Below are 20,530 nucleotides of genomic sequence, written 5' to 3' on the forward strand. Positions count from 1 at the left end.
AGTCTGAGGACCATAATGACATGTGCACACAGGGACACACGCACAAACCCCTCCTGGCCAACTGGAAGGACATCATGGAGGGATGGACTCAGGGTGGAGCGAGGAATGAAGAAAGGATCCTCATAAAACTGCAAGGGCACCGTGACAATCTCCAAGGCCATCTCTGAGGATTGATTTTAATCTTTTACAAAAACATAAAGAAAGAAAGAGGCAGTATTGCATATATCATCCACCCTGCCTACTTCCTCTCAGTTCCTGCCCTTCTGCAGGTTCTACTCTCTCCTGGAAACAAGGCCTCCACTCCCCGGGCACAATGCCACATAGCATGACCACAGGTACAGACCACAGGGAGGCCTCTGTGGCTCAGAAACACAGGTACTGCCCTGAGCTAACACACACACAGTCCTTGGAGTGCTTGGCAGTCAGCTGAAGAGCACACACAGCCGTTATTTACCTTGACCACTCTGCAACAACTCTCCCCTCTTTTGGATCCTGTGATGGGACTTTCCTGAATTTTCTCCTCATTTTCCTGCCAGTTCTTTCTGAGTTCCATCTGCAGCCTACTCTTCCCCTGCCAACTCTTCAAGTGCCCCCTGGGCTCCATCCTCAGCTTTCTCTCATGCTCCTCACTCTCACCTTGACCTCCCTGGACTATCTTAGATGGACTATTGACTTCACTTCTCCCCCACTACGCTCGTAACACCCAAATCTACATCTCCAGTCCAAACTTCCTCCAGAATTCCAGATCCAAATTTCCAAATGCCTTTTAAGGATCTCTCCTGAACACTCCACAAACACATCAGAATCACCAAGTCTGACACTGAACACATTATCTTTCCCACCAAACTCATTCTTGCTCCAAATATTTCCTTTCTGAGTCAATGGCAGCACCATCAACTTAGTCTGCCACTTCAGAAAACAGGAAAGTCTCCTGTTTCCCCTTTCATTCCCCTAGTCACCAAGTCTCCACGTCTAGCTCCTAGCTCTTTCTTGTATTCATGTGCTCCTCCCTGTCTGGTTCAGGCCCTCAGTGTCTTGTTCTGCTTCACGGATGAAATACCAGCCCGCAGATCATCTTGCTGCCGTTGATTCTGCCCTCCAATCCATCCTCCATAACAACTAAGATTTCCTTTTGAAATTACATTTCTACTCTTGTCCCTCTCTTGTAAAAAGCTTTAAAAGCCTCCCACCCTACTGCCCACAAAGGAACATCCAAATGATTAACAAAGCGTGCAAACCTTTTAAGATCTTGTTGCATCTCCCAACGCTCCCCACGGAGCACCCTATTCTCAAACTACCTAAAACTACTCGGGATTCCCAGAATCAGCCATGATATTTTACACATTCCTACTCTATATCTGCTGTTCCCACTGCCTGGAGATTTCTATTCCTATTTGTATTTCCTATTTAATTCCTATTTGTACTTCAGGACCCACTGCAAATACCACCTGCCCTGCGAAGCGTTCCCAAACTCTCCATCTCCTTCAGAATTGTTATTCCATCCTCTGTGCTTCAGAAATACTTTGAATACGGCTCTAAAGCAAAACGTACACCAGGTATTTAAGAACTTGTAATTTAATGACTTGTTTACATATCTTCCTCCCCACTCTAGTGGGAGAGCCATGAGGTCAAGAATACATATCTTCCTGCCTGGAACACGCACAGGTTTAGAAAAGCAGTTCACTAAGTTCCTCAGATTGCAGGAAGGACCAGCTGTGAGAGATTTTTCCCCAGGATGCACAGATAGGAAGCAAGAGGAAGGAAGAAGTCAACGGTTCACCTTTAAAACACTATGATTGGTAACCTCAGATTTAAATGTCTGTACCACACAATTGGCCGGTGAGAAAGCATTTTCATCACAGATGCTTATTTCCTCCAAGTTTTCTAAAAACATCACCCTATCAGTTTGAATCCTGCAGGCTCTTTCTCAGCCAAAAGGAATTTCCCTTTAAACAAAAACTATTCAGACATTTCCAAGATATGAAATGTCAAAAACCAGGATTTTCCTCTCAGACAACTAGAAAACTGTTTGTGGATTTTTTTTTTCCCCAGACTCATCTTATTTGCCAAGAAGTCTGAAGAGGGTTTTTTTGGTTTTGGTGGGGTTTTTTTTTTCTGATGTTAAAAAAATATTTCCTACCTCTGTGCCTCTCTGTTTTCCATTCTTTATTCTGTCTGGGTTTTACTGAAGCGAGGTTTCTAGTCAGAAATCAGAGGCTACAAAACGCAAACGACACCTGCCAACGCAGTTGCCCCATTGAAATAGGCAATCAACTGGATCTTCTTGTTGTTGCTTTATATTATCCACTTTCTAAAGATAAAAGACTCTCAAGGATAGGAGCATGATACTCAGCACAGAACTGTGGAGTTAAAGGAAACGCAGGGACGTGTAATACTAATGCAGCATTTACAGCTGGAGGAACTGACACCTGGGACGTCAAGTAACTTGTCCTACAATTGAGTTCACACATCTAAGTACTTTATGCTCCCAAGAAAAACTCTCTTCCAAGAGCCCCCATTGGTACTTCTAACAAGAAGCAGGCATAGAAATTTAAGTGGCTCAGAGCACCCCATCTCAACTCTTAAAAAATTCAAAGCTCTTCAGTAATGTCAGTAAAGTTTAGATAAATTATACCAGAACAGAACAACTCAAACGCAGGCAGTTCAATTTGAGGCAATTGTAATGAGCTTGAAAGCAGCAATACACACCAGAGGAAAAAATGGTACATGATCTAAGAAGTTGTGTCTGACTTTTGCATTGACCTTCCACACAATCCTAGAAAAAGTTAGACATACCACCAGAGAACGCCACACAGGGTTTCCCCAGCGAAGAGTAAGCACGAACCCAGCCAAAACACGGCCTGCATCTGATGGGTAACATTGACTCTAGAAACAGCTGTATCCCAGTAATGACTCATGAGCTTCTCATGGGTTTACACTGCAGGAGAGCTGAGTCACTAAACATTTCCTGAGATAAATGGGGTACAGTGATAAAGAGGATCAAAGTGTCTCCAACTCTTCTTGGTCAGAGTAACACATCATGAAGATTCAAGGGTTACCCAGCCAGAGCTGGTCTACAGCTAATGAGGGCCCAGAAGAATCTTGGGTCATACTCCAAAGATCTCCCATTTTCCGTCAGTAGACAAAGAACAGACATAAAAACCTGAGAATCAGCTGTTTTAAAGTTGACAGAGGAGCCCAGGGGAGCATACAGGGAAAAAAGAAGGCCAAGTACCAAACACTCACATTTTAACAGATGGTAAGGAAGCCAGTGAAGGAGGAAAAACTAAGCCTGCCAGAGTGTCATGGAAGCCAAAGCAAGAACAAGTCACAAGATGACCTTGTGGCCAATATTGCCTAATAATTCCATGGGGCCTACCAGGTAAGAACAGAGAAAAGACTGGAGTTAGTGGTTAGGGAGAAGTTGGAGGACCTTCTAGCAGCAGTAGGAACCAGAACATACAGGGTACGGGAGTAAGTAGAAAGCAAGGAAATAAAGGCCGTAACTATTAACCAGTTGTTTGAGAAAACCTGGCAGTAAGCAAGAGAGGAAAAATGAGTGAGAAGGGGCAATAGCATCTGGCAAACATGTGTTCAAGGCAGAGACCTGTGTTTATAGCAGAAGGTAGAAGCTCGGGAGGAGAGGAAATGAAGATGCGTGAGAGAAAAAAATTACAGGCCTCCTGTACTTCCTGAATGATGTCACACTCCTAAGCTCAGGACACCTCTTCCCCAGAGAGAAGACATTTGACTTAGGGGAGAGGGTACAAAAGTGTCTACTCTGGGCCAGGCAGTGACGTGTGAAGAAACTGAGACCCAAAGAGGTAAGGTAACTTGCCCAAGGTCACCAGAGAACCAGTGGCCCTGAACACCAAAGCTGCCAGGCTCAAAGCCCACCCTTTCCACACTGCCGCCTTCAACTCTACTCTAGAGGAAACTGGACTGTGATACAACCACCCTCCCTCCCATCTTGTTTCCTAAACTAAACAAGAAAAGATATTAACACCAAATAACCCAAGTCATTTTCATGCTAAATTTTCAGATTTGCAGAAGCATTTACAAGAATCCAGTTAAACAAATATATTAACAAAACAGGCCACGGTCACTGAGCTTATCCATTCTCTAAGACCGCCTCACTCCATTTAACTGTGCATCAAGCAGCTATGTATCTCTGAGCATCCTGTGCTTGACTAAGCATCCTGGGAGTAGAGGGCAGGCAAACTCACATTTCCTGTCAAGGAGCTTGTGTTCCAGCTTAGCAAATCTCTTTACTGTTCTAGGCCTCAGATTCTCCATAGATAAAATGGACCATTGCCTCCCATGTGCCTAATGGATAACCTAGACAATTCCATTCAGGGAAAAGTTGAGGTCACCTGGAACTTCATTTGGAAGAGCCCAAGATCATGCGGTGAGCAGAGCGAAGGAGGAATAGGCTCAAGGTTAACACAAAGAAGGTGGGTCTCGTCATTTCCTTTCAATCCTGACACTACAGAGGCAGGGAATGTGGACACTACTCCCTCATTCATAAAATCATTCACCCGGCCAATTCAGACACCCTGCAGCCACAGGCCCTCAACCCTACCAAATGGCCAGCCAAGGCCTAGGGCCATTTGCCCCAAGACAGTCAGCAGAGAGGTCACAGCCAAGCCGGGCTGAGGCAGGTAGTTCAAGCTGCAAACAGGCACATGTGGCCTTATCTTTATTTGAACAGGCATACGCAACTGGAAAAACAGCTTCTTTGAAAAATGACGTTTAGCTTTCTGCCTGCTGAAAGGTTGGAAGGCCTCGAACAGAACAAGTCATTCTTGTCTTGCATGGTGAGCGCGATTACAGGCTCAGCTAGTTACCTCCAGCCCTGATCTTTGACCTTGATGCAGAGAGTTCAGACAATATAGTTAATTTCACATTTCCTAGATAGTGAGTTGGGACACAGCAGTACTACCTCCCTGACAGCCTTTGCATGCATTTCAGAGACTATTCCTGTCTTAGTTTTCCTTCATTGGGCACTATTAGCACAGCTAAATAACGTCCTTAGATCTTTGCAAGTGGCACAGAACTTAGCCTGATCTTTTGCTACCGAGGCTAATTATTGTGGACTTTAAAACATTTTCCATTTGCTACACCATCTTTGTGAGAAAAAGAGCCATTGGTTAAACAAACACATCTTTTTTTAAGGAACTATCAACTCAGGCTACTTTACTAATGATCATTACAAATGGTCACACTGGTTGAGACTCCAAAATCTCCTCCATCCCCATACGACTAATCTAAGCCAATCACGTCAATCCCTTTCTAGCCATTGGTTTAGAAATAGTCACGTAATCCAATCCTTTCCAACAAAATTCAACGAGAAATCAGCTAGGGGGCTTCTGAAAAAAGTTTCTTCCATCCTAAAAAGGGACACAAGGAAGATACAACCTCTCTTCTTCCTCTGGATGTTGTCATTTTGAATTGAACCCCTGAAACTTATATGGGTTTGAGTTGCCTTCAGGTTGCCTCCAACCTGAAGATGAAATCTGCATATAGATGGATGAAATCTAGGTCCATGATGACACGGAGGAGCTGCTGAATCAGACAAACAATAAGCTATAATTCTAGGCCTCTTGCGACATGACATAATGATCTACTTATTGTATAGGCAATCTTTATCAGTTTTCAGCTGCATGCAGCTGCAAGCATTGTAATTTAATTCATTTATCAATCTAGATGCACTGCCTCATTTCTCCTGCAACAGCAACTTCATATCAGAGCTCCCTGCTTCCATAGAATATTATCACTGAGGGATCTTTCAAGAAAGGGGGCAAGTACCAAACTCAGTACTGCCCTCTCACCTTTCAGGATTGTGCCCAAGTCACCTTTCACCAACTCACATTAACACCATGAGAACAATTGCAGACACAGTAATATAATGAGCCAAAGACTTTTCACCACACCAATGAAAACTGCTTAGATCATAGATAAATTAGCAACACATGTGTAAGGCTGCCTTATGAATAAGGGCCACATGTATGGCATAGTGAGGACTCTCCCCCATGCCCCAAATATTCCTCCCCTACTTGCTGGCTATTGCCTTAAGTTCTCCATTTAGAGATTCACCCTTTTGAACTGATGTAATTATTGTTAAACAGAAATGCCCACTTAGGGGTCATATGTTAAGACTTACAAATACTTCAATGTTTAGGATAAGTTTATCAAATCTTTCCTGAAAGCAAAATGTAAGAGTTGCAAAAAAGGAGTTGGAAAGAGAACACCATTCTGGGAACCACGTGGGGCCCAAGAAGGGAAGAAAACATGAAAGGGATGAAAGTGAAGAAAGGTGAAGCAAGGGCCTTGAAGACAAATTATACTTACTCCACAATCTGTCTCCTACCAGAGCTCCTCACCTTTATTTGCTTTGTGACCAGAAGTAATGATATTCTCAGGCCACAAGGGCCCAGGTTCCCCCTCAGAACCTGGCCAGGGGCCAACAATGGGAGGCGAACATCAAATCAAAAGTTTCAATATCCCATTGGAGCCATATCAGTCTCCGGGCCAGCCAGGAGGAAGGGGAAACCACTAGCCTGGGAGATTAGCCAACTCTATTCTGGCAATCAGTGACAGATGTGGAAGCCAGATGGTCTTTACATCCGGGTACCAGGCAGGTTGAACATTCCCTCAGCTCTCCACCTACCACTGTCTGGGATCAGTCATTTCACTTTAAGAACTAACTGGACATAACATTTTAGTAGCATAACCACTAAACAAATTTTACAAAGAATTGGATTTATACGAATTTAGCATTGAGAACAACCAGAACTGCTGTCATTCTCTTTGCAAAGACTTAGTAGTTCTTACCATATACTTTTTTAAAAGATAAAATTGTTGTAAAAATTTATGAAAGCTCTATTTTTCAGATCGCGAAACTGAGATATAAGAAAGTTACCAGGATCACAAAGTTTATCATACACAAACTCACTGTTAATCTTCCGGCCTGAGAGCCCCTTTCCACCAGGCACTCCTGCTTCCTGTATTCTTCACCCAAGGCCACCTCAGACTCAGGGGTGTTGAACATCAATGCACACCAGGTCCCCCTTTGCCCCCAAGGAAGCTCAGGCTAAAATTACCTCTAGTCCAGTTTTACATGGTGCCTTTAAGTTGTAATTTTTCATTTTCTAAATACATTCAGCAGGGAAAAATTTGAGCAGTACAAAAGAATAGAATGTAAATAACTTCCTCTCCCTCCCTCCTCTCTTGACCTCCAGTTTCCCAAGTCCCCTTGCCAGAAACAATCAATTATCCTTCCAGACACAGTCCGTGCATATATGATATACACAGATAATATTTATAGACTGTTTTGTTCTTTAAATTGCAAAACCCCACAGTGAATTCCCGGAAATGTAATTGGCACAGAATCTTATAGGAACACAACATATATGTCAGAAATGTCCAACATCCAGGCAGGTTTGGGGGAAGGCACAAGATTTCTCACAATGATTTCAAACCATAAGATACACACATCATTTTTAGATCTGCCATCTTTTCGGAACACACTTTTAGACTAGATCCACTCTAGAAGCAACAGCTTTCATAAAACTACTACTCACTGATTTAAAATAGTATTTCATTATCTGTATGGGAACTATTTTTTAAGCTTCAAGAGAAAGCCCAAAATTCTAATAATTCAGGATCTAACAAGGAAGTCCCTATTTGCCCTATCTATGTGCTTCATTATTATGGAGACTTTGAACCTATCTCCTCTAAGCCTTTGTCCTTCTGGACCAGAAAGTCTGCTTCCTAACTAACCAAATGAGAAAAACATTGGTCCTGATGGCTCACAGAAGGCGCCTGAGAGACGTACAATATCAGCCTCAGGCAACTTGAACCTCCTATGTTTTTAAAATCAGGTAGGTGACAGGTTTGCTCAAACAGGGCATTAGCAATCATGCATGTGGTAACTAAATCCCTATTTAGAGCAAATAGAGTGATCACACTAGGAAGGTACAATGGTTGGCACTGCCACTTCAGGTAAATAGTAGCTGTCTTCAGGCGCAGCAGTTTCTGATTCCCCAATGATCCTCTCCCATCCTCTGACTCAGTTTCTTCTCTTTAATTCTGAGTCCTTCATTTATTTAGCATATGGGCGAGAACCTGGCCTTTGGAGGCAGGCAGACCTGAGTTTGAATTCTGATTCTGTCGCTAATGGGACCTTTACCAAGTCACTTAAACTCATTAAGCCTCAGTTTTCCTATCTGTAAAATGGGAATAATAAAAATGGCTCTCTCATTGGGTCATTAAGAGGGTTCGATTGTATAATTTTTGTAAAGCACATTTACCATAATGACTTTCAGCATGGCCAGCTACATAATCTGTGGGACCCCAGTGGAAAATGAAAATGTGGGGCCCTTTGTTCAAAACTAAGGATTTCAGGCCAGCCCAGTGGCATACTGGATAGGTTCATGTGCTCCACATTGGTGTCCTGGGGTTTGCAGGTTCAGATCCCAGGCCAGACCTACGCACCGTTCATCAAGCCATGCTGTGGTGGCATCTCACATACAAAACGGAGGAAGATTGGCACAGACATTAGCTCAGCAACAATCTTCCTCACCAAAAGAAAAAAAATTAAGGATTTCAAGATGGTGACAGCAGAGCATGGAACCAAGTGTAGGGCCCTGTAGGACAGCACAGGTAGCAGAGCCATGAAGCCAGGTCTTCTTGTCAGATAATAAATACTCAAGAGATTGTAGCTATTATCATATCTTACCACTTTCCTAACTTATATCTGCACCTTAGCCTCCCTGCAGGCTCTCGTCCCCCTGTACAAAGCCCAATCCATTCAACTTAGAAAGTTTCACTGGGCCATTCCAAAAACAGACATAGTGTCACAGAAGTAACCTGCATTTACCAGGAAAATAAGTGACCGAAATGAGGGGATCGAAAACAGAAGGTGATTTACCATAGGCTCTTGCCAGGCGCACTCCCACCTTAGGGCCTGTGCTCTGGCTCTTCATCCTGCTGAGCTAACATTCTCCCTACCTTCAAGCCTTTGTTCAGATCCACTTTCTACAGGATGCTCATTCTGATCACTCAATTCAAAATCATATTTTGCCCTTCCTCCATCCTGTGTTCTCCATTCCCCTCATCTTGATCTGCTTTTACTTCTTCTATAGCACTTACATTGTCTAACACGCTATGTCACTTACTTTCTTATTATGTCTATCATTTATTGTTTCTCTTCCCTAACACACAGACACACACACACACACACACATCCTGCAGAATAAAAGCTTTCCAAGGTCAAGAATTTTTGTCCGCTTTTGTTCATTGATGTATCCCAAGTGCTTAGAACAGTGTTTGGCATATGGAAGATATTCAATAACTATTAATTGAAAGAACAAATAAATTTTTGAATGAATGCACAATCGGGCCATCCTTTCTCCACTTGGAGGTCAGGCCATTCCACATTATGGACCAATAACTAGCTCTGCAACTAGATACCCAACAGTGTTCAAGAAACAGATGGGAAAGTTATCTGTTTTCAAATCTCTGCCAAACTCCCCTGAGTTTAGAAGGAATATAATCCAGTCGTCTGTGCTACTAAATCCAACACCTCTTTCAACACTAATTGATATACAGAGTTTGTTGGTAATGACTTGCAGCAATGATAAGTAGCATTTTATATGAGTGAGGTGCCCAGAAGACACGTCCCTAAGTGACAGACATAAAAGTCATTTAGAAAAAATAAAATTAGAAGGAAAATAATCACACATCACTGCTTCATTAGAACGACATAGAAAAACGGAGCCCTTAATACCAAAAGGAAGGTAAGGTCTCTAGCCCTGAAACTGTGCACAAAGATGTTAATTAGAGCCAGTCCAAGCTGTTCTGCCTGGAGTTAATGTCCCAGTCACAGGCAGCATCTCGAACCCTGGCCTGTGATCTCACAAACGCAAGCCGCAGGGCCCGAGAAAGGGAATGTGGACGCCTGCGCATCATTCATTCCACCAGCTGAAAGACAACCCCACAGCCGTGGCATTACAGCTGCTGGATGAGACATGTCCACAGCACCTTTAAGAACAAAAGAGAAGAGCTGCCCCTCCGCAAATGGTTAAAATGAAGCCCATGCCAGTAGAAACATCTGAAACACCCAATTATCAGAAGATATTTGACGGCCAACATGCTGGAAGTCCTCTCCAACAGGAAGCACATCTGGGCCCCCAATCCAAAAGCAGCCCACGTGCTCTCCTCAGGACAGGCTCTGTGAGCAAACCCAGCAGATCCGACCACACAGCTGGCTTTTGCCCCAGAGTGAACCACCACTCCCTCTCGGCCCTGCACTCTGCATTTTTTAAACAAACCGTGCTCAGCCACCACAAACACTCTGGTGGGAATCACAGGGAGGCCCTCATCCCTTTTCCCAAAATAACGTCAGCCAGCCAGAGGCAAAGGCCGAAGAGGTGGAGCCTGCAGGCCATTTTGCAAAAGTTTCAAATATCCTGGCACTGACCCCATTAAAAGAATCGTGAAGGGGACACAGCCAAGCCTCTCGTTTTCTTATTAGTGTTCTCCCTCGCTCTCTAATTACAAACTCTGCGTTTGTAAAAAAAAGAAACAAAGAGATCTCACATAAAGTCGTATATCAGTGCTGGCTATTGGAAATCCAGTTTCATTTTGCAAATTTAATACCAAAAAACTGAAATTGAAAACTTGAAAAGAAATGTGCGTGCTCTGTGACAGTATAATCCCCAGAGGGGTCTCTGAAGCATAAGACTGAAAAAGGAACTGGTGAGCTGTCCCACCATCTCCAAAGTCTTTCTGAAATATGCAACTGCCTCAGATTTTCCATATCCCTCTGCTGATCCTTCTCCTGAAGAGGGAGGAAGCCGATTTCTTGGCTGTTACAGTTAAAGAAGCCAAATAAAGTAGTCTTCCTCCTAATGCGAAGGCCTTTCCAAAACACACACACACAGAGGTGTACTGCTTGAAATAAAAGTAAGAAAGAAAGCAAAGAAAGAGGGAGGCGAAGGGAATGAAGAAAATCCTACTTTATTTTGTTTAGTTTTCAAAAACCTTCCCACAAAAATCAGTAGTAAACTAAACAGAGGCATATTATTCTCAAAACATCTACCCCCTCTCCCGCTTTACAGCACTGATGGCAATAGGAAATATTACAGACGTAAAAAAGCGTCGGGAAAAAGTAAAAATTGCTAAAGGAACACAATGTATCGTTACTGTTATTAAAAGTTTAAAAGGGCCAGCTGCCCACATTTATCTGTTCACAAAGAAAGACCACATCTCTCCCCAGATCTCTTCATTCTGGGCATAACTCTTCCCAAATACTTCCATCCCTGGTCCCTGTCCTCAGCTGTTCCTTCGCTGACAACACTTCCCCCTTCCAAGCCGCCCCTCCGCCGCCCCGCTGAGTCCTCACCGTGTGATACATGAGAGCCTCGGTTTCCCCGGGCTCTGACAGCTCGCTCAGCTTGCGGTCCCACTGCAGGACGCTCTGCTCCCCGCTCTCCAGCACCTCCATGATGGTCCGAGGTGCGCTGGGCCGAGGATGCTGAGGGCAGGAGGGGAGCGGGCAGAGCCGCCTCCGAGGGCGATCCGGCTCCGCGCGCGTGTGTTGCGTGTGTGTCTATGTGTGCGTGCGTGTGTGCGTGTGAGTGTAGCTTATGCACTTAAGAAGGAAAACGTTCGCTCCTCTGCCTGGGGGCTCCCGTCCGGTGTCCACGGAGATGTGAGAATCCCCGGGGGAGACAGGCTGTCCAGGGATCAGACTGAAGGCTGAAGGGGTTAAAGCAGAGTGTGTATCCAAAATGAAGGCAGGAGATAAGCTCTCATCTCAAGAAAATCCCTTCGCAATAAGCCCACTTGCCACTACCGCTCCAGACACAAACTTTGAGACTCCCCAGAGCTCCTCAGCTCCACTCCAGGACCCTGTACGACTCCACCTCCCTCCAGGGAAGCGACCAATCGGATACTCACCTCGCCCGCCCTACCCAATCAGAAGTCTTGCTCTCCGCCCTGTCCCGCCCCCAAAGGCGGGGACACCGGGAAGTCTCCGCCCAGGCTTTGGAATGTGGGCAGGGCGTGCCGTTGACGTCACCGGAGAACTCCTCCCGCCTGAGCACGGCCAGCTGCGGCTGTCTGAGGAAGCGGACCAATGAGTGCTTGGATCTGGGAGTGAAGGACTGAGGACGCGGCCAATGATAAAGGGGCTGCTGGGACGGACTGCCAATCAAATAGCGACAAGAATACATTTTATAAAAGAGGGGGTGAGCTCAGTTCCTTTGCTGAGAATCCACAGAAATTAGTGCGCCCGTCTAGAAGAAAGAGTTGCTGTGCGGCCAGATTTGTATACTGTCCTAAATATTTTTAAGTAGATTAGCTCATTTGAGTCTTTCGGCATTTTTAAAAATTGAATTAAGTATTATACACGAAGATAACTATTCCCCCTTGTGCGTGAATTTGTAGTAGCACATTCTAACAAATTGTTCTTCACATTTTTCGCCCTCTTTCTATTACGGTTTTCTCCTGACGTGTTTTGTTATGGGCTTCGCTTATTCTATTTTTCCCCTCGTTCACTCAACAGACGCTGTGGATAAGAGTCAATGGCTTGCGTTTCCAGGTCCCAGAGCAGTGAGCTAAAGAACTTGAATTCATTACAGCTTTTATCTCAGTGGAGGAGTCAGGCAAGAAACAGATAAAGAAAGGCATAATTTCGGAAAGTGGTAACTGCTCTAAAGAAAAATAAAAGCGAGGTAAGAGGATGGGGCAGGTCGATGCTAGTTTAGATTGCAATCAGGAAGTTCTTTCTAGGTTGGTGATATTTGAGCACAGATCTGAACGAAATGAGGTTAGGAGAGGAGCTGGTGTTTCGCTGACTAACAGGGAGGCCAGTGTGGCTGCAGCATAATGTGCATGTGAGTGATGGGAGACAAGGCCTGAGAGATGGGCAGGGGCCAGACCACCAGTCCTTTTTAGATTAGGGAAGACAGAGCCTATTATAAAGTATTTTCCTCCAACATTGTGATTTTCCTTCCTTCTTTTAGACTCTTCCTTTTAAGGAAACAAAGTCCTTGAAAACATAGTTTGCTCATTTTAAATATGAAGGAGTCTTTGGCAGTTTTCTCTAGAAGTTTCTCAGAATGGAACATCCAGGTATTCAGCATTACTTTGTCCCCTTCACAAGTATTTCCTAGTGGGTGGAGTCAGTCAAATATTTTGGAATTCCATGTTGCCTTTAAGCAGCAGTTTATCATGGAAACTATTCCATTTGTCTGCTCCCATCTCCTGGATCTTTTGAGAGTATTTTAAGGCTTTAGTAGAAATTCTAGTGAATGGGCATGCACCTTCCTCGTATAAGAGTTTTCTTATTTCTCTCTTGGTCCTTGGTTTTTACTTTCTAATCTGCTGCTTCCTTCATCGCATTCTTTTCAGAGATTATCTTTTCAATTTTTAAAGACCTTTCCTATTCTTTTAGCGTAACGCTCATCATGAGCAAGTGAGGTAAGAAACATGTACACCCTCCTTAATATTGGGATACAAATATTTATCCGTCAGACATTTCTGCTTTTGACCAAGTCCGCCTCTGGTTATGTTAGCAAACCTGAAGTGGGTTTGCCCACCTGTCACACAGCAAGCCAATCTCTGACACCAGGTGTAGCAGAACAAAGTAGGAATTTTTTTGCAAAGGGCTGAGCAAGGAGAATGGGCAGCTAACTCTGTAATCCTGAACTCCCCAAAAAGCTACAAGCAAGGGGTTTTTTTCTCTTTCTCTCTCTCTTTGGTGAGGAAGATTGGCCCTGAGTTAACATCTGTTGCCAGTCTTCCTCTTTTTCTTTTTTCCTCCTCCCTAAAGCCCCAGAACATAGTTGTATATCCTAGTTTTAGGTCATTCTAGTTCTTCTATGTGAGATGCCACTACAGCATGGCTTGATGACTGGTGTGTAAGTCTGCACCCAGGATCTGAACCAGCAAACCCCGGGCCACTTTCGGCTGGCAAAGCAGACTTAACCACTTGACCACAGGGCCAGCCCCAAGCAAGGATTTTTATTTGGAGTTGTAGGTAGGGGAGGGGGAGCTTGTGGTCTTAGGGGCTGAAGTCATAAGAGTTCTTTGCACAGGTGCGACTGTCTTTCATATTTCTTCATGGGTCGCATGTGCAAATTTGAGGGGTTCTACATGTTGCATACGGCGGGTTTTTAGTCTGTGATATCTCAAGTTTACAATAGGTCCTTTTAGCTTCTCAATCCTCCTGCATGATGCTCATTCGGGGGAGAGAGGGCTATCAGCCAGCTGCTTCCGTATCACCAGTCCTCCTGTTGTTCAGCAAGGCAAGCTCAGAAACTCTCGTTACTTTGTTCCCCACTTTAACCTTGTGGGTAGGAGGCATGGTTTCACCCTAATCCAGGGAAATTTTTACTTCTTCGTCCTCAGTTTCAGTTATGCCCCATGTGGTAGGCAGCTTCTAAAATGGCTCCAGTGATCCTGCCTCCAGGTGTTCACACCCTTGTGTAACTCCCTCCCCTGTGTGTGGGATGGACCTGGGGACTTTCTTCTAACAAACAGAATATAGCAAAAGTGATGAGCTGGTAGAAAAAAGAAGAAGATTGTGACTCCTGACTTGCTTGTTCTCTCTTCTTCTCTTGCTTTCTTTCTCTGAAGGAAGCTGGAAGCCGTGTTGTGAGCTGCCCTATGGAGAGGCCCACATAGCAAGGAACTGAGGAAGGTGTGCAGCCAACAGCCAGCAAGGAACTGAGGCCCTCAATTCAATAACCCATGAGCACTTGAACCCTGCTGATGACCACCTGAGTGAATGTGGAAGCAGCTCCTCCCTGAGTCCAGTCTGGAGAAGACCAGAGCCTTGTGAAAGCCCTGAGCCACAGGCCTCAGCTCAGCCACATCCAGATCCCTGGCCCACAGAAACTAAAGATAACAAATGTAGGTTGTTTTAAGCCACTAAATTTTCCTTTATAAAATAAGTAATATAATAATTGGTACCCTATGTTTTTAACTATGACCATTGTCTAAAACAAATCTTGATATCCAGAAGCACATGAAGTTTGCAACTTTCCACCCTGCCCATTTTGTAAAACTGCAGTCATTTTGGACATTTTAAACACAAATCTTAAACTCAACTAAGCTGTGATACGTAGAATGGTTACTGTTTATACTGTGTGTTTTTGTTTTTTTAAGTTGGCACCTGAGCTAAAATCTGTGCCAATCTTCTTTTGTTTTTTTTTTCTTCTTCTCCCCAAAGCCCCCCAGTACATAGTTGTATATTCTAGTTGTAGGTCCTTCTGGTTGTGCTTTGTGGGACGCCACCTCAGCATGGCTCGATGAGCAGTGTCATGTCCATGCCCAGGATCCAAACCAGGGAAACCCTGGGCCGCCGAAGTGGAGTGCGTGAACTCAACCACTCAGCCATGGGGCTGGCTCCTGTGGTATGTTTTTGATTACAGCAGACAATGCTTTCTTTTCCAGTCATCTTTGAGAACAAAGGAAAAAATCTTCAGATGCAGTGGTTTTCTGTAGCATCTTGTCTATCATCTTTTGTAAATACTGGAGAAGCTTTGACCAATTTGACTTGGAGATGGAATGTAACTTTGCTTACAAAAATTGCTATTAAACTCCTGCTTAAGGTGTTCTGATTTTCTGTGAACACGCTAAAAGGGAAAAATAAATGTGAATAAAACGTGAAAAAATAAAAAATAATTTGTACTGTAAATGTTTGATTAAATTTATCTGTACTCTGATAATAATGTCACAATCCCTAATGGTGAGATTTTTCCGCCTCCTTTATTCCGTGTGCCCGTCTCCCGTTGGATATACACAAGACTTCTCACCAGCCCATTTCCTGTTCTACGTCATGAGTCTACAGTCTCCCTTTCCCTCTCATTCTTAGAACTTAACAATTTGGTGACTTTTTCCAGCTTCTTTGGCATCCTCTCAAAAGTAGCAGCACTTGCTCCAGGTCTGCTCTTTTTTGACTTTTTTAATTGAGATATAATTGACATCCAACATTACGTTAGTTTCAGGTGTACAACATAATGATTTGATATTTGTATATATTGTGAAATGATCACCACAATATGTCTAGTTAACATCCGTCACAACATAATAACAAATTTTTTTTCTTGTGATGGGAACTTTTAAGATCTACTCTCTTAGCAACTTCCAAATATACAGTAGAGTATTATTAACCATAGTCACCGTGCTGCACATTCCATCCCCAGAACTTAGTTATTTTATAACTGGGAGTTTGTACCTTTTGATCACCTTTACCCATTTCTCTCATCCCCCTCCTGCCCCTCCTCTGACAATGACCAATATGTTCTCTGTATGTATAAGTTCGGGTTTTTTGTTTTTTTAGATTCCACGTATAAGTGAGATCATACAGTATTTGTCATTCTCCGTCTGACTTATTTCACTTAGCATAATGCCCTCAAGGTCCATCCATGTTGTTGAAAATGGCAAGATTTCCTTCTTTTTTTATGGCTGAATATTCTATTATATATATACCACATTTTCTTTATCCATTCATCTTTTGACGGACACTTAAGTTGCTTCCATGTCTTGGCTATTGTAATTATGCTGCAGTGAACATGGGGGTGCATATATCTTTTCGAGTTAGTGTTTTCATTTCCTTTGGACAAATACCCAGCAGTAGAATTGCTGGATCATATGGTAGTTTCATTTTTTAATCTTTTGAGGAACCTCCATACTGTTCTCCATAGTGGCTACACCAATTTACATTCCCATTAACAGTGCACAGAGATTCCTTTTTCTCCACATCCTTTCCAGCACTTGTTATTTCTTGTCTTTTTGGTAATAGCCATTCTAACAAATATGAGGAGATATCTCATTGTGGTTTTGATTTGCATTTCCCTGATGATTAGTGATGTTGAGCATCCTTTCATGTACCTATTGGCCATCTGTATGTCTTCTTTGGAAAAATGTCTATCCAGATCCTTTGTCCATTTTTTAATTGGTTTTTTTTGGTTTTTTGCTATTGAGTTTTATGAATTTTTTATGTATTTTGCATATTAACCCCTTATCAGATATATGATTTTCAAATATTTTTCCCTTTGTATAGGTTGCCTTTTCATTTTGTTTTGGGTTTCCTTTGCTGTGCAGAAGCTTTTTAGTTTGACATGGTCCCATTTGTTTATTTTTACTTTTGTTGCCTTTGCTTTGGGCTCAGATCCAAAAAATCAGTTCCAAGACCTATATCAAGGAAGTTACCGCCAATGTTTTCCTCTAGGAGTTTCATGGTTTCAGGTCTTCCAGTTAAGACTTCAATCCATTTTGAGTTAATTTTTAAGTATAGTGTAAGATAGTGGTCCAGTTTCATTGTTTTGCGTGTGGCTGTCCAGTTTTCCCAACACCATTTGTTGAAGAGATCGTCCTTTCCTCATTGTAGATTCTTGCCTCCCTTGTCATAAATTAATTGACCATATATGCATGGGTTTGTTCCTGGGCTCTCTATTCTGTTCCATTGATCTATGTGTCTGTTTTTATGCCAATACCATACTGTTTCAATTACTGTAGCTTTATAGTATAGTTTGAAATCAGGAAATGTGATGCCTCCAGCTTTGTCCCTTTTTCTGAAGGTTGCTTTGACTATTTGGGCTCTTTTGTGGTTCTATACAAATTTTAGGATTGTTTGTTGTATTTCTGTGAAAATGCCATTGGAATTTTGGTAGGGATTGCATTGAATGTGTAGATCACTTTGGGTAGTATGCAATCCATGATCATGGAATATTTTTCCATTTAATTGTGTCTTCTTCAATTTCTTTCGTCAGTGTCTTATAGTTTTCAGTATAAAAGTCTTTCACCTCCTTGGTTAAATTTATTCCTAAGTATTTTATTCTTTTTGATGCAATTGTAAATGGGATTATTTTCTTAATTTCCCTTTCTGATAGTTCATTATTAGTGTATAGAAACACAAAGATTTTTGTATGTTGATTCTGTATCATGCAACTTTACTGATTTCATTGATTAGTTCTAACGGTTTTTTTGGTGGAGTCTTTAAGGTTTTCTATATATAACATCATGTCATCTGCAAATGTGACCATTTTTCTTCTTCCTTTCTGATTTGGATGCCTTTTATTTCTTTTCCTTGCCTAATTGCTCTGACTATGACTTCCAATACTATGTTGAATAAAAGTGGCAAGAGTAAGCATCCTTGACTTCTTCCTGATCTTAGAGGCAAAGCTTTTGGCTTTTCACCATTGAGTGTGATGTTAGCTGTGGACTTGCCACATATGGCCTTTATTGTGTTGAGGTATGTCCCCTCTATAACCACTTTGTCGAGAGTTTTTATTGTAAATGCATGCTGAATTTTGTCAAATGCTTTTTCTCCATCTGTTGAGATGATCATATGATTTTTGCCCTTCATTTTGTTAATGTGGTGTATCACATTGATTTATTTTCAGATGCTGAATCACCCTTACATCCCTGGAATAAATACCACTTGATTATGGTGTATGATCCTTTTAATGTATTGTTGAATTTGGTTTGTTAAGATTCGGTTGAGGATTGTTGTATCTATGTTCATCAGGGATATTGACCTGTAATTTTTTTGGCTTATGGTATCCTTGTCTGGTTTTGGTATCAGGGTAATGCTTGCCTCATAAGATGAGTTTGGAAGTGTTCCCTCCTCTTCTATTTTTGGAAGAATTTGAGAAGGTTTGGTATTTATTCTTCTTTAAGTGTTTGGTAGAATTCATCAGTGAAGTTATCTGGTCCTAGACTTTCATTTGTTGGGAGATTTTTAATTGCTGATTCAATTTCTTTACTAGTAATTGATCTGTTTAGATTTTCTATTTCTTCATGATTCAGTCTTGGTTAGATTGTACGTTTCTAGGAATTTATACATTTCTTCTAAGTTGTCCAGTTTTGGCATATAATTGTTCATAGTAGTTTCTTATGACCCTTTCTATTTCTGTGTTATCCGTTGTAATGGTACTCTTTCATTTCTAATTTTATTTATTTGAGTCTTCTTTCTCTTTTTCTTGGTGAATCTAGCTAAGGTTTGTCCATTCTGTTTATCTTTTCAAAACACCAGCTCTTAGTTTCATTGGTCTTTTATATTGTCTTTTTAATCCCTATTTCATTTGTTTCTGTTCTGATCTTGTTATTTCTTTCCTTCTGCTAACTTTTGGCTTAGTCTGTTCTTTTTCTAGTTCCATGAAGTATAAGTTAGGTCTTTTGAGATCTCTTTTGTTTCTCAATGTAGGCAATTATTGTTATGAAATTCCCTCTTAGAACAACTTTTGCAGCATTCCATAATTATTGGCATGTTGTATTTCCATTTTCATTTGTCTCAAGGTATGTTTTGGTTTCTCTTTTGATTTCTTCCTTGACCCATTTGTTGTTAAGTAGCATATTATTTAATCTCCACATTTTTGTGAATTTTCCAGTTTTCTTCTTGTAATTGATTTCTAGTTTCATACCATTGTGGTCAGAAAAGATGCTTGATAATTATTTTAATCTTGTTAAATTTGTTAAGACTTATTTTGTGGCCTAACATATGATCTGTCCTGGAGGATGTTCTGTGTGCGTTTGAGAAGAATGTGTATTCTGTTGCTTTTGGATGGAACATTGTGTATATGTCTGTTAAGTCCTTCTGATCTAATCTGTCATTTAAAGCCACTGTTTCCCTGTTGATTTCTGTCTGGTTTTATCCATTTCTGTCTGGATGATCTATCCAAAATTTGAGTATTAAAGTCCCCTACTATTATTGAATTGCTGTCTATTTCTCACTTTAGGTCTGTTAATACTTTCTTTATATATTTAGATGCTTCTATGTTGGGTACATAAATATTCACAAATGTTATATCCTTTTGTTGGATTGACCCATTTATCACTACCTAATGATCTTCTTTGCCTTTTATTGCAGTCTTTGTCTTAAAGTCTATTTTATCTGATATAAGTATAGCCACCCCAGCTTTCTTTTCATTTAAATTTGCATGGAATATCTTTTTCCATGCCTTCACTTTCAGTCTGTGTGTGTCCTTATATCTGAAATAAGTCTCTTATTGGCAGCACATAGATGTGTCTTAATTTTTTTTTAAATTAAGCCACTCTGTATCTTTTGATTGGAGAATTTAGTCCACTTACATTTAAAGTAATTATTGATAGGTATGCACTTATTGCCATTTTGTTAATTGTTTTCTGGCTATTTTGCAATTTCTTTGTTCCTTTCTTCTTCTCTTGCTCTCTTCCTTTGTAATTTGATTATTTTCTAAGTGGCATGCTTAGGTTCCTTCTCTTTATCTTTTGTGTGTCTACTGTAGGATTTTGCTTTGTAGTTATCATGAGGCTTACATATCACAACTTGTATTTATAATAGTCTATTTTAAGTTGATAACAGCTTAAGTTCAAATGCATTCTAAAGCTCTATATTTTTACTCCCCCCTACATTTTGTTTTTCATGTGACAATTTACATCTTTTTTCTTGTGTATGCATTAACAAATTACTGTAGCTATAGTTATTTTTACTACTTTTGTCTTTTAACCTTCATACCAGCTTTATAAGTGACTA

At 41.7% G+C, this 20,530-nt stretch overlaps 1 protein-coding gene and 1 long non-coding RNA gene across 5 annotated transcripts in view; one reads left to right on the forward strand and one right to left on the reverse strand.

Moving 5' to 3' along the window:
* The window catches only part of CREB3L2 (cAMP responsive element binding protein 3 like 2), a 112,436-nt gene extending 100,482 nt beyond the window's left edge, over positions 1-11,954 (reverse strand). The window contains exon 1 of one of the 2 annotated variants that reach the window (XM_001499610.7): positions 11,408-11,954. In XM_001499610.7, the coding sequence (XP_001499660.4) occupies positions 11,408-11,509 (102 nt within the window). In that variant the 5' untranslated portion in view covers positions 11,510-11,954. The remainder of the gene's footprint in view (positions 1-11,407) is intronic. The other variant, XM_070265915.1, reaches the window with a different exon arrangement.
* A 299-nt stretch (positions 11,955-12,253) lies between these two features.
* On the forward strand, positions 12,254-15,709 carry LOC106783099 (uncharacterized). Of its 3 annotated transcripts, none has more exons than XR_011438005.1 (5): positions 12,254-12,334; positions 12,572-12,740; positions 13,032-13,140; positions 14,647-14,922; positions 15,242-15,709. It is a non-coding gene; the product is annotated as an uncharacterized lncRNA (long non-coding RNA). The 3 variants fall into 3 exon arrangements; XR_011438004.1 differs by having other exon boundaries at positions 15,270-15,709; XR_011438003.1 differs by lacking the exon at positions 13,032-13,140 and having other exon boundaries at positions 12,298-12,437.
* The last annotated feature ends 4,821 nt before the right edge of the window (positions 15,710-20,530 follow it).

Source organism: Equus caballus, chromosome 4, assembly GCF_041296265.1.
Source record: "Equus caballus isolate H_3958 breed thoroughbred chromosome 4, TB-T2T, whole genome shotgun sequence".
Lineage (NCBI taxonomy): Eukaryota > Metazoa > Chordata > Mammalia > Perissodactyla > Equidae > Equus > Equus caballus.